Below are 14,008 nucleotides of genomic sequence, written 5' to 3'. Positions count from 1 at the left end.
GCCTTTTATGAGAGGGAGGGGAGCAAGACGTTGTTCATGTTATATCTCAGAGCTATGAGCACATAACCCATTCAGCCTGGCATCATCATTCAACAAATCAGAAGAAAACTTTTCATGAGACAACACATGAAACAAGACAAAGAAATGTTGCTGATTTAGTTTATTGAGAAAGAAAATCAGGAGTGAGCTGAGTTCCCCAGAGGGCAAGATGAACTGAGGTGAGATCTTTAGTTGGGATTTGCCAGTGGGGATCGTGTGGTGAATTCTCTCAGCACTGATACTCAGCATTTTCCAAAATGGCTTAAAGTGAGAGTCCCATTGCTGTCCCTGAAAGCAAAGAGAGGAAAAAATGGATTAGACACAGAGTCCTGGCTGCTATAGTCTGTCCTTTTGCTTGGCTCCTAGAGAAGGCGTCAGATAAGATGCTTCCCCAGAGCCAAAGAACTTGCAGACTCAGAGTCCAATTAGCTATTTGATTATTAAAAGATGAGTGAAATGATTTAACCCATTCTTAAGACTGAAAATATTTTGGGGGAAACTATAATGAAACTTCAAATTTAATTTTCTTTGCAACATGCAAGAAAAATTCCATTAAGGTTAATGGTCTTCAAATCGTTCACACTAACAAACCAGACATAGCTCTTTGTATGCTCTAATGAAAAAAAATGAATGGTTGGCATGATGGCTGGTATTCTCTCCTGCCCCAAATCCCTAATCAACGCTGGTCAGCAAACAAGAAAGTGGCAACTGTGCAAACTTGTGCCTATAGGAGGCAACTGGTAACACTAATGTGATCCATGTTTGTACATACACGACTGCATTGCAGAAGTTACACTTATTGCTGTATGTTTTGCTGTCAGAGCCACAGAGAGGCATGTCCTCAAGCGAGCAGACAGGTTTAGGGTAGTCACTGCAGTCAACCTGCAAAAAAAAAAAAAAAAAAAGTCTGATGTGAAGGATGTGAAGGAGTCAGCAGCAGAAGGGCTTGAACCCCTAGCTACAGCTGCAGTGCTAATGATAACGATCTAACTAAAAGTAATTAACTTCCTTGCACAATCTGATATGAACTGAGGTGTCAGTTTCTCCTATGCCAGAAGAATTTAACAATATAAAAACAGATCATAATTTCCTGTTTGAAGAGATGTATATCATAACCTGACCACAGCATTTCTAAGCAGCAGCAGTTCATCCAGTGAATGTGCCATGCTCATGATCACATTGCACTGTGTTCCCAACCCGATCAGGAAATTAAATGGAAAAACACTGGTGTCTGGAGAAGTGTAGGTGCTGATGCCTGTATAAGGGTCCAGTATCTCTCCCATAGTCTTAACACAGGAAGATCAGCACTTAGCTAGACACTGTGAGAGTGGGATTTTGTTTCTTTGTGCAATGGGAGCTACACTTGCTCAGAGGTATCATAGTGCAAAAAATGTATATGGGTCCAGGAAGAGGCTGAGGAATTTCATGGAGGAGAAATCTATCGAGGCTTACTGACTACACAGAAATTGCACCTAGCTGAGGTCCATCACCTGAAAATAGCTGGAGGTTGGAAGAGTAGAAGTCCCATACATACTCACTCCACTTTTACACTCTCCTATGCAATCCTTATGACCCCTGCTAAGAGCGGGCTCTGCATCAAGTCATCATGGGCTCTTGGACCATTGGTCTGACCCCAAAAGCCATTCTCTGTTCTTATTCTCAGTTCTGCCCTCATGGATTATTTCTGCTGCTGCTCTTTTACTGATCTCTTCCTGTGCAGTCACCCTCTTCCTTTTCCGACGTTAGCGTGGATAACGTGTATTACATGTGGAGAAAGCAAAATCTTCCCTGTGCTGAAGCACAGCAGTTACACTCCTATAGGATGCTGTTGGTCCAAGGGCTGCTGCAGACACTGGCAGTGCTTCCCCTGACATCAGCAGGACTGAAACCCAGTCCCTCATCACACAATTCACTTACTGTAGCAATTTCCTTCTTACATTCACCGTCGTACTTCTGGCCAACACTGGTTCCAGGCTCTCTGGGAAGGGAAGAGATGCGTGTTAGGGACCTCTGCGAGCAACCTGCTTTGCTGAACCCACGTCCCAGCAATGCTGATCAGCCTCAGGCACAACATACAGGATACAGGAGACGTCCAGCTTAGGTTGTGTCCACGTGGCTCTAGATACCAGCTCAGGTGGTGTCACAGCCTGCTGGAGTGCTGTTTAACAGCATGATGCGAAGGACAAGGGAGGGCCAGGGTGTTAGGGTGAATGAGGAGCTCGGTTGTGTGACAACGTAGATGCACCTTAGGTTAGTTACTGTCCTCTGCAAGGCAGCATCTGCCACATAGACCCTTTTAACTTAGTTAAGAGAAGCATTCTGTCCTGTGTTAGGTCCCCACCCAGCCCTCCACTTCCCTCTCTAGATCAAAGGCACAGTTTTCCTTCTAATCACAAAGGAAAACAGGGTCTAGTTACCAGGGAAAGAGGAGGGTCAAAGTCCAAGCGCCTTACAGAAAAGGCCTTGGTAGAAGTTCTGATATTCAGCAGAGCAGCTGCCAGGAGTGCTAAGCACTCGTTGTGCCTTGCGGAGGGCTCTGCACACGCAGTACTCACAGGTTACGGGCACACAGCAGGCACTCGTTGTCGTAGGTGACCCCATCGGTACCGCAGACGGGGCTGAGGTCTTTGCTGCAGAGCAACACCACTTTGCCGTCCTCGTTTGTTGTGTTGGGATATCTACTGCAGTCCACCTGTTGACGGAACACACAAAAAAGCACTGGTGAAGGCTTACTTATAGGAAGCAAGTAGATCTGGCAAGTGTCTGTTTGGCCACCTAGGATACCACCACAGCAGGAAAAATGCTTTTTTGTGTGTCACGATGATGACAGTTCACTTGAAGATGACCAATGCAAGATTCTGACATCTCATGTGTCCTCTTATTTAGTGTTTGAATTATTTCTTGGGGGAGTCAATAAGCAGCTTTGGCCACTCAGAAGTGGGACATGCCCCTTGTTTTGCCCTTGGTTTCACTTACAGGGACAAATTCCTTGCATTCTCCATCGTGGTCTTTGCTGACATTGGTTCCATATTCTCTGGAGAGGGAAAGACAAACATTAGGAAGTTCAGCAAAGACGTCTTACCACATTCTAGGTGCTGGAAATACGTAACTAATACAAGGGAAAGCTGACTCTTTATCAGTCAGGCTTATATATATTTTTTGAGAAGGTAGTGCCATCCTCCCTGACCAGTTAGCACTGAGTGGCTGGCAGGGATGTAAAGACCCTGAGAGCTTTAGGACCATTTTGGGCAGTTCAGAGCAGAGCATCTCTCCATCCTTTTGCTCCACTTCACTGTGATGAGATGTTCCCTAGGGGCTGTCATCTGGCTGATCCTTGAGCTGGAGAAGAAAAACCTGAATAAATTACACTAGCAAGAGAGCGCGACAGTGACTAAAGCGATGTCTAGGCAACGGAGTGCCGTGCAATGATACCCAAGCTCATGTTGAAGGAATTGACACAAGTGACAAGACAGATCACTGTTTGTTGAGAAGTGGTGCTGCCAAAAGTCTTAAGTATTGCCGCCTGAGATCTATGCAGTACATACATGTTATAGGCACAGAGCAGGCACTCATTGCTGTAGGTGACTCCATCGGTACCACAGATGGGGCTGAGGATCTTGGTGCAGACCAACACCTCTTTGCCTTCCTCATTTGTAGTGTTGGGATATGTACTGCAGTCCACCTGCCAAAGGAACGTACAGCAACAGTGGAGAAGATATTTTATGCTCACATCTCTCATTTTGCAGGAGACAGTGACCAGATGCAACCTGCAGTGGGTTTTTCACTACTACAGCACAAACTTGTGCCGGTGGGTCAATCTGGTAACAGGTGAATCATTCCTGCAGAGACCTCCCCACACAGCAGGAGAGGAGGAGAGGGCTATAGCCATGCAGCCCCCAGATGGGTAAATCAGTAGTGGTCTTTCACGCTCACTTGGCATCATTTTACAAAGGCTATCCATTGGTCCCTCATTCTTATATTCTTGTGGCTCCTCCAGTACACTTCTGTTATTACTCTTTCATTCTCAACACACTGATCATGTTTTTTTCAGAGGAGCAAAACTAATGACCTGGTGTGCAGAAGCTGGAGTGTCTCATAGTATTTTATTCTTTCAGTAGGTTGCCTTCAGGTAGGTTCTGATACCACAGCCTATTGCTATCAGTTTAGAGCCAGTCATATATGACCAGCTTAAAGCTTAGACCAGTTTAAAGTTGGTGAAAAATTAATTAATCAAAAAATTTTTTATCGTTACTACTACTACATTATTAACATACAGCATAGATGCAGAGCCAAGAACAGTATAATTTAATGTTTTACATTGTAGAATCTGATTACAATGACACTAAATTCACACTAGGTGAAAAACAGCTAAGCATCTACAGGCCTGAGGTTTTTCCCATTTCTTTGGTTATGTCTTTACCAGGCCACATACCTGAGAAAAGTGACAGACAGAAATCTTCCACTCACCTCAACCCCAAAGGCAGCATCTGGAAAAGAAGAGAGATGTCGAAAGTGTGAAATAAAGCCAATATGATAAGACCTCAGTTAAAGCTGGAAATCCGGATGTAAAAGTCCTATATGAAGGACCAAACTGAATGATTTCCAGTGATTTGTTTCCTGAACTAAATAAACTATGTATGACTTTTTTTTTCTATGTTGACAAGTATAATAGCGTTGCTTATTGCTGGCTGTGATGAAACATGTTTTTGAATAGCTTTGTTCTTTTTTATTTTGAGATAGGTAGACTTATTAATTGAAAATAGAATAGCTTTTCCTTCCTTATCTTTTTACACATCAATTTTGACCCTAAAGAGCTGTTGTTACGTATCTGAAAAGAAACCTGAGTCAATAGAGATAAATGCAAATGTAAATAGTCACCTACAGGATAAGCAAATACATACAGTGTCTGTTGTCAGGAATATGCATTTTAAAGAAGACGAGAGTGGAAAAAAAAAAATTGTCTTTGACTTTGTAATTTCATCAGATATAAATATGCAGTGAGAACATCAGACTCCAGCTTGTTTTCATCTCGTTTCTCCATTAGCAGCAAAAATGTTGCAGGAAAGTTGCCAGGCTCCTGCAAAGAGCTTGCTTGTGCCATTACAATATTTTTGTGACTCCTTACTGGAGGTCTGACCACCTCGTTACGGCCTTGTTTCAAGTATTTATCCTTTTGCTGTAATTGTACAACAACAAGTGTAAGCCATGTAACAGTGTTAAAACAACAGCGGAAAAAGTGTAACAGCACTAGTTACCAGCACAGAACTCCACTTGCAGTTATTTGTATTTATGACAGACAACCAGCTACAACAGTGATCCATTTAAGACTCCTGAAATCTGCTCCTGCATCTTATGCGATGCCAACGTACCGAGGCAGCCTAGCTCTTTGTAGGAGAAGATTTGCTCTCTGTGAAGCCACTATCTTATCCTTTTAGAGACAGCCAGGACTCAGACATGAAGCCTTTGCGGTGCTTTGAGAGTTACTCACCTGGGAAGCTGCAAAGCGCAAAGGAGAGAAGCACAAAAACGCCTGCCGTGGTCATGGTGGAAGTCTTTCTGGAGTCTGCAGGCTGCCTGCTCCTGCTCTGCTCATAAGATGGTCTCTCCAAGGCTGACTGCAAATATATACAAATGCAATGTCTAAACTGTTCAACTGTAACATAAAACAACCAGCAGAATCTGTCACCAGTACAATGAGGCTGGTAATATTTATTGAGGTCTTGACTTTCAGGTAATGGTCTGCTTCTGCTAGGCAATTGATTTTGGCTGGACATCTGGTTAACAGCTTGAGACAAGTATCACATGTTCTCAGTGGTCAAAACCAAACGGCCTTTTAGACAAAAGAAACCTCTTTAGGATTCTAGTAGAAATGTAACGAGCACGAAACATTGAGGGGAGTAAACAGCAGGTCCTTAATTCGTCTCTGCAGAGCTACATCTTCCATCAGGGAGCAGCTTAGGCAGAGCATGCAGTACTACCCTGTTTGCAGATCAGGCTAGGAGTCTCTGCTTTCCTTTCTGGTTTTGGGTGGGTTTTTTTCTGCATTCCCAGATATTCACCACCAGGTATGAACACAGGTCAGGTGTGGCTTTGCCGTCAGCAGAACCGGTTAAGCTTTGTCAGGTGAGTCTGGCAGGACTGTGTCTAACCTGTGAAGCTAATGGTATTTAGCACCGGTTTGATAAAAGAAAGGGCTTCTTGACAGTTTCGCTGCCTGGGTATAGAAGAGCTCAGTAGAAGACTTTGAAAGCAGGTTAAATTCTGTCAAGTGCCGCTAAAAATGTCACTTGAACCTTATCAGCAGGGAGCACTTATTTACAGACCTAGTCACAGTTAAACACACCAACCGATTCAAAGTGTTTTGCCAAGCCACCTTAAGAACAAAAGACACTGAAGGTTTGGGAACCTATTTACATAGCACCAACTATGCTTCAAAGTACAGTAGATCCTTTCCCCCTACAGATATTTTAGAGAATTATACTTAAAACATAAAGCCTGTCCCAATTTTTCTGTCTGTCTTGCACCTCCAGCCTTCGTGCCATCTCCAAATTGCTCCTTCCTCGGAGGAGGTCTGGACCTCTGCTGTTTTAGAAGGTGTAATTTTGCAGGAGTGTGTTCTGCCTTTAACCTACGTTTCTCACCATGATCCCTTTCACAGGTCTGAAATGGCAAGCATACCTGGGTTTTTTTGGTCATGGGAGCTAAGCATTGTGCTTAGGATAAACTTCAGCACCATGGGAGCTGCAGAGCAAAAGAAGCTTTACAGGTGCTCCCTTGAACAGAGAAGGCATCACCCGTTAATCAAATGAAATTGAGCTGAAATCATTGAAAGTTAGCCCAAGCAATTGTGTTGGTGTCTGACACACCTCAGTGGTCTAAAGGGTATACTTTGATCCTTAAATGTATAAATTGTATAGTGCACGGAATCACCTATCCTGGGCACTGGCATGTTATGAAGGCCACAGCATGGCTGTGTGGATATATAGGTTACATTTTTACCTAAAAGAGATGGGTTTCTTCACAGGGAGAAGCATTAAAAGAATTACGCTGCTGGGTTTGTTTCTATAAATTACAGGGAGCGTGCATGAATATTTTAGACAGATTTGGCACATCTTCAAGATGTATTGCCCTAATGTGCCTTGTGGATGGTGTCTCTGGAAGCCAAATATTTTTCCCTGAGCATGTACAGGCGCACACCGAGGCTGCTGTCACGTGCCGCACTTGCTGCCTTCATCAGTTCACACGTACAGTCTCTGCACAGTTGAAGGGAGGTACATCTTTCTGGGCCAAATATGAACTTTGCCACTACCTTCTCCAGCCAGGCAGCGAGACCTCTGTGAATCATCCTCGCCGGCCTTCCCAGCCCTGACCGGGCAGCTTTTGACAGGTTGCCTCCTGCCTGGTGCCCACATGCTGCTGCTCCAGGCTGCTCCCTGCCCTGTACAGTGCTGTCCTCTAGGCAGGACCAACCTTTCTCCTGACGGGTGGAGAGCACCTTCCTGCCAAAGGCTGGCGTGTGTTGCCTGCACACACCAGAGAAAAATTTTCCACTGCAACTGCCAGGTTCAGCACTGGGTCTGGCACTTACCGGCCCCGAGCAACGCAGGTTTCCTCCAACCACCACAATGCCTGTCTGATGTTCAGCAGATCCATTCCTTCACTCTCTCACCTACAGACACTCTAGGGAGACTCAAGTCTGTGACAATTAAGTGCTGACTGGGAAACACCAGTCTCCCCTGAGCTGCTCAGGTACCCCCTGCAGGCAAGCCACAAAAATGACACCCAGAAACCACCAGGTTTCAGACTCACGCACAGGCTCCAGCCAGCCAACGTCCACAGCCTCTCCGCCCAGGGTTACAGCTCCAGATTATCCCGCCTCTGATAACAGCGTGGAAAAATCCCACAGCTGGCTAAGCTCGTGCTGTAGGACAGGTTGCTCAGTTCTTAGCTGCTCCTGGAAGAACAGTTAGAAAGAGGATTTGCTCTGCAATCCTGCCACTGATCTCATGCTGTAATCCACTTCATTATGGTCTTCTAATCCTCAAAGTCAGATGCAGCATATGGCTAATGACCATTTGGCTAAAGGAAAATCCTCGTTTGTGCAGAAGCCAGCACGAGGGCAGAGATCTGCAAGTAAGCAAAGGCAGTGCCACATCTCAGGGTAGCACATGTTATGGTCCTGAGCACCAGAGGGTCTGTGGGCTGACACCAGGACAGGATTTGGCCATTATACAACATCCTCTTTCACTTAGCCAAGGAATTTCCTGTTTTACTTTTCCCATTACAGTTTTTGCCAGTATCGATTTCATGTTCTCTGGAAGAATGAAAACTGATGTTGGGAAATTTTCTTAGCAAATATGCAACTTCTCAGTGTAAGTAATACACTGATAAATGAATGACAAATTATTTAATACACTTTTCCAAACATTCCTGGGTTTTGTCACATTATTTAATTAACAAATGGCTGTTGTAAAAGTGGCAAATAACAATAATTAGTTGTAGCTGTTCCATGAAATTGCCTCTAATCACTCCAAAATGCCTGCTAAATACAATTCAGACTGCAGTTTCCATCTTTGTCTTTCTTTTGGCCGCAGGGTGGCCAATAACTCTTTGTACTGAGCCAAGCGCCTGGAGAAACCGATACAGAACATATGGAAGATCTGCCTCTTACTTAGTGCCCAAAGGCTGTTTGAACTAAGCAATAAAGCAAAGTCACTGATATGATTAAAACATATCGATATGAAAACATATCCATGTGTTTATGAACTTATTAAATAGAGCTTGATTCAGGTAATGCCGGTGAATGTTTTCCTGAACTAATAAGACCATGTGCAGAACTTTGTACACTGCAGGTGAAGGCTAACATGGTTTCACATTACTTATGCAATGAATTAAATGTACTTGGCCCCGCTGCAAGGACAGTTGTTGACACATGGGAACGAGTCCAGCAGAGGCCACCAGGCTGGTCAGGGGCTGGAGCACAGGGCATTCAGGGTAAGCTGAAGGAGCTGGGCTTCTTCAGCCTGGAGAAGAGATGGCTACGGGGGATCACATTGCTATCTGCAGCTCCCTGATGGGGTTATAGAGAAGACAGAGCCAGAGTCTTCTCAGAGTTGCACAGCAAAAGGATTAAATTCTGACCAAATGTGAGGAATTACTCTTTGCCACGAGGGTGATCAAGCAGCGGCACAGGAACCAGAGAGGCCATGCATGTCCTTCCTCGGTGATACTGAAAACCCAGCTAAACAAGGAAGGCCTTGAGCACCCTGAGCTGACTGTGGCCTTGCTTTGAGCAGGGGTTAGGCTAGAGACCTCTAGAGAGCTCTTCCAACCTGAATTATTTTATGTATATAGTACTTACATAATGCTCTCTCCTAAGGATAGTTTTTATTAATGAAGGAACATAATAATTCTGCATGACCCAGGAGAGCAGCCTCAGTTTTCCTACAACCTTTGCTAAAGGGCCACAGGTAAGCGGTACAAAGAGCTCCCAGCACATTTTTACGGGGGATGACCAGTAACATGTACAACAAAAAGAGTAGATTGTAATAATTGTTTAAAAAAACCACACTAAACTATTCCAATTTGAGAACATTTTTAGCGCTCAGTGATTTCAAAGCCTCTCCACTTCTGCAACAGCCCAGGTGCCCTGCCATCACAACACTTCTGCAGAAGAGCATCAGCATTCAAACCTTGAGCAAAGTTATCCGCACCACAAAAAAATCAGCTGCCAAAATAGCGACCACTTCACTGCTATGCTACAGCCTGGACCAGACGTGGGTCTCAGCAGCATCAGCTCTGAGGACATGCCTTCACTTCTCGCCTCACCAGCTCATGCTCTGCTCCAGCTCTGGGCAGTTTCTGGATGATGAGGACATCGGGTTAGGGCTCCATTGCACAGGGCAAGAGTTACTCACGTGAAAGCAGGAAAATACTAGAATGAGCAGCAGAAAAAGGAGGCACTAACCAGCAGAACATTTGGTTGGACAACGGCCCAGGCTGTTGCTCTTTGAAGTGAACATACTGCAGGGAAGGTGGTTTGGAGGTAATGCAGGAGATGTTATCCTGCAGCTGGTCAGAGGAAGAGGAAATCATTGGTTTAATCGGTTTTCCTGACACTTCAGTGACCTCAGTTGTGCATCACTGAGTGCTCGTTTCATCTTTGCCACAGCCCAAGCAGGAACAATGAGGAGGTGGCTGCGCGGAAGTAGCAGCCGACCTGGGATTGACACCGTTCATGGCTGCCTGGCAGGAGAAAGTGAATCTGGCAACTTCACTGCTAGGGGTGGGAAAGTCTCCTTCAGGAGCTGGGATCAGGAGAAAATCTTCCAAAGGCAGAGAAGAAAAAAAATTCAATAGATTCTTATCTGCAAGGAGCCATTATTTATAGCTCAATGCACAGTTAAAATAAAATGAATAAGCATGTTCTGCCATGAAAGCAAATTGCTTTGAGGTTATATAAACCAGAGGAATAGTTGAACACATCTCCAAAGGACAGCAGATGAAGCATTTTCAAGCTACCAGTCATCTAGCAGCATGCACGTCATCAGAATAGCACATGGCAGGGGGATCGTGGCTGTGTCCCTTGCATTTCAGGCAGCTACACAAGCTACCAAAGAGTGTCATTGCCAAGAGAGGCTTATAGGCAGAAGTAAGATATTTTAATCGACTAACTAGCAGGGCTGGGAAAAGTAATTCAGTATGGATGGGATGAGCAATTGCTGCATGCTACCGAGCAGCAAAGAGGAATACAAACGCCTCAAGGAAGATCGCTTGATCCCTGGACAGCTGCATTCGAGAGCTTGTTTACAGAGGGGTAAGCATCCCGGATGCAACTACAGTACAAAGGCTATGGTAAGGCTGGCTGGGGAGACAGGTTACAGTCTCCCATGAAGCACAGGGATCATCTCTTCACAGTGAGCTGCCAAGTCTCATTAATTTATCATAGGAACATGCCTTCAGTGTTTGCTCCCCTCAGTTCTGTTTCATAAGATTGACAGACATGTCTATAGACCACAAAGTGTTCTTGACAAGAGGGTAATTAACCTTCAGTGTTCACATCTCCCTCCTCTTGGTAAGTAACGCACCAAGTTTGTGTGTTTTGGGGAGGACTGGCTGTAAATGAGTGATGGTTTCCTTTTATGCTTTTGATCAGAGATCAGGAGGACTGGAATAACAATTTTTCTGAGCTCTATGTGGAGTAGTAGGTAACTGAGGAAGAATTTCCTTGAGTAAATGGCCAAAGCCTTGGACTCAGGGCTTTTGGACCAGGCCCAGGTCTGTGAATGAGATTCCCATCAGCCTGTAGCTCCACAGCCCTTTGGGCCAGGATCTGGGACCTGCTTCGTGCAAGCTCAGGACAGGGTGAACTGAGGCTCTGCCCATCTTGAGGGAGTTAGAGGTGCAGAAGTTTATGCACAGATAATGACATGTATAAGAGAGAAATTATTCTAAAGTGGTTTTTAAGTTAGATAAACATTTCAAGAGTGTGTCCTCCTGCTCAAACCCCATGTGGGAGGAAGCAACCAGGAGTGCAAAACAGGTGGTCCTAGAGGTGCCAGTCCATTGCTGCCACAGTGACCTGGAGGCATCGCTCTGCCTATTAACTGCCCCAAGCAACATCAATATATCACATCCCCAAGCAAAGTTTTCTTTCCATGTGAAACCACGGGATGAGGCAATGCAGAACAGGAGCAAGCAGAGCACCAAACAAAAACATGCTCCCAGATTGCACCTTATCAGCCAAAAAACTAGCAAAAATTCATATGAGAAACAATGTTTGGAAAAGACAAATAAAGGTGATTGCTTTCATTTACAGGAAGAAAACCAGGAACCTCTGGGATTTGGGATGAACGATGGTTTGCTTTTTAAGAAAAATCTTGTAAATAAAGCAGCAACAAGGGATTTTCTTTCTGAGGGATAGGGTGCGATAGGATAAGAATGAAAATCCACTGCTTTCCCTGGTAGGAAAGAAAGGAAGAATAGGGTGAGAGACACGATGCATCATAGTGCTATAACTTGAACACTTGGCTGGAATAGGAGGAACTGGATGGAAAAAGTTTCTATAGCTGAAGGATTATTAGCATCATAACCGCTGAACACTTTTTCCTTTATTGTTAACATTGAAAGAAAGGGCAACAATTTCATTTACTCTGCAGAGTTGAGCTCTAATGAGACCACTGGCTGATTCTTTGCAGCTGGACATGGGTCAAGCACCGTTGGCGCTGACAGAAGGGAGCATGCTGCTGAATTACAGAGTTTTACTATTTCACAGACATTGAGGTAGATAGCATGACTTCTCCCATCTCTAAACTATTGCACTAGCAAAGTAATAGAGTTATTCACTTAATATGTTAGTACATGCATGACAACTGCTATGTTGTACCTGATCATATGGCCCCTACATCCCCTGGCCTGGGCACTGTGCCCCATTTGCAACCTGACAAAAATTCTTGTCTCAGGAGAGCTGAATGCACTGATATCTGCAAAGGTTTTGTGTGTGTCTCCTTTTCTGGTCTTGAAACAAGTTATGCTGCACTTTCCTGATGCTGTCAGTGAAGGCTGTTTGTGCATGCTTGCAGAGCAAAGAAATATTTCTGCTACTTGTCTCATATTTTGCATCTTTTTGCCATTCTTCTCTTCATGCATTTGAATGCAGCCTATGGAGAATAGCGATATTAGAAAGCTAGTGTTAAATCACTGCCAAATAAAATGTCAACAGAAGGTATATGCATCACTTACGTCCAATCGTATGCTGCCTGCTCAGTATCCGGCTGACATTATTTGGGATGCTGCCACAGAGAGCAATGGGAGTTCAGGCTGCTTCTTGGTTTGCCTTCCTTCTTAGTCACTGGGATGACTGCTGTTCCCGAGTCCCTGGGTGTCCCACAGTTCTCTGAAGAAGGGAAAGTCTGCCATTAGAGACTCAGTATGACCATTTTCCCAAAGGGGGATGGGTGCTGGGAATGTAAATAAAACTCCCAAATGATGCAAGTGAAGGAGAGTTCATCTGAGTTAACCACCAACAACAAAGTGGTTTTGCTGTCTCTGACTATTATAATCCTATCAGTCAACAAACCTATGCCATCTGAATATGCTGCATCATTTGGATTTCCACTCCGGCTATTTTCTTCAGCTATTTTCTTTTGTCTGCTAAATCTTCACGATTTCCCCCCAAGCACAAACAGCAAGTGAAGAGGGAGAAAAGGAGGATAAATTGGAAAAGCACAGGGAGAGGCCAGGGGCTAGGGGACTGTCACTCGAGAAGCATGTTCTTTCCATCGGACTGACACATTATAGGCACGGATCCCACATTCATTGGTGTAAGTGAAACCATCTGTGCCACAGATCTGTGCCACAGATCTGCTCCAGCGCTTGGCCAGGGGGCCCTGACTGGCCATCCTCAGAGATGCCCCTGGGGCACATGCTACAGCTAAGCTTTAAAGGGAACAGAGAAAAAGAGTTTAAAGCAATAAATTTCCAAACTTTCCTCATTCTTCAGGGGGCTTGAATGAAATTAAGGTTTTACTTCTATGAATGAAAAACAGGCAGGAAGTGATATACTATGTGAACGCTCTTTGTTTGCAAATTCACAGTATGCTTAAACTTATCGGGCTGCACCTCAGCTGGTGAAAATCTGGAAAACCCTCCAAGGCTGAGTGGATGTCTGCCAGCTGGAGACAGGCTCCCTTCCACTACTGCTTTCTGCTTTTTTCATATCTACTCGTCGAGCAGCGGAGAGCACGCAACCAGAGCCCAGAGCATGGCAAAGAATCAAATAAAATTGCATCAAACATTACATTACGACAAGAGAATGAACGTTTCTGAGTGTGAACATATTGATGGATGAAGCTGGTGGATGCCAGGATTATACTCCTATAAATATAGAGGTCTGAGGAAATTTTTTCTGTTCCCAAACTATTTTCTTTGCTAACAGCCAGTTAAATAGACCTGTGTGACTGACACAATG

General features: G+C 44.5%; 1 protein-coding gene across 1 annotated transcript; it reads right to left on the bottom strand.

Moving 5' to 3' along the window:
- Positions 1 to 281: 281 nt before the first annotated feature.
- LOC127021849 (ovomucoid-like) lies at positions 282 to 9,933 on the bottom strand. Its single transcript, XM_050905129.1, is given in 10 exon segments — positions 282 to 327; positions 812 to 921; positions 1,957 to 2,017; positions 2,595 to 2,731; positions 3,016 to 3,073; positions 3,585 to 3,721; positions 4,507 to 4,526; positions 5,528 to 5,591; positions 5,594 to 5,654; positions 9,863 to 9,933. Coding segments are annotated over 10 exon segments (765 nt in total).
- Between the last annotated feature and the right edge of the window lie 4,075 nt (positions 9,934 to 14,008).

Source organism: Gymnogyps californianus, chromosome 14 (assembly GCF_018139145.2).
Source record: "Gymnogyps californianus isolate 813 chromosome 14, ASM1813914v2, whole genome shotgun sequence".
In the NCBI taxonomy this organism is placed as follows: domain Eukaryota; kingdom Metazoa; phylum Chordata; class Aves; order Accipitriformes; family Cathartidae; genus Gymnogyps; species Gymnogyps californianus.
The sequence above is the reverse complement of the archived record's forward strand: the minus strand, read 5'-3'. Positions and strand labels throughout refer to the sequence as shown.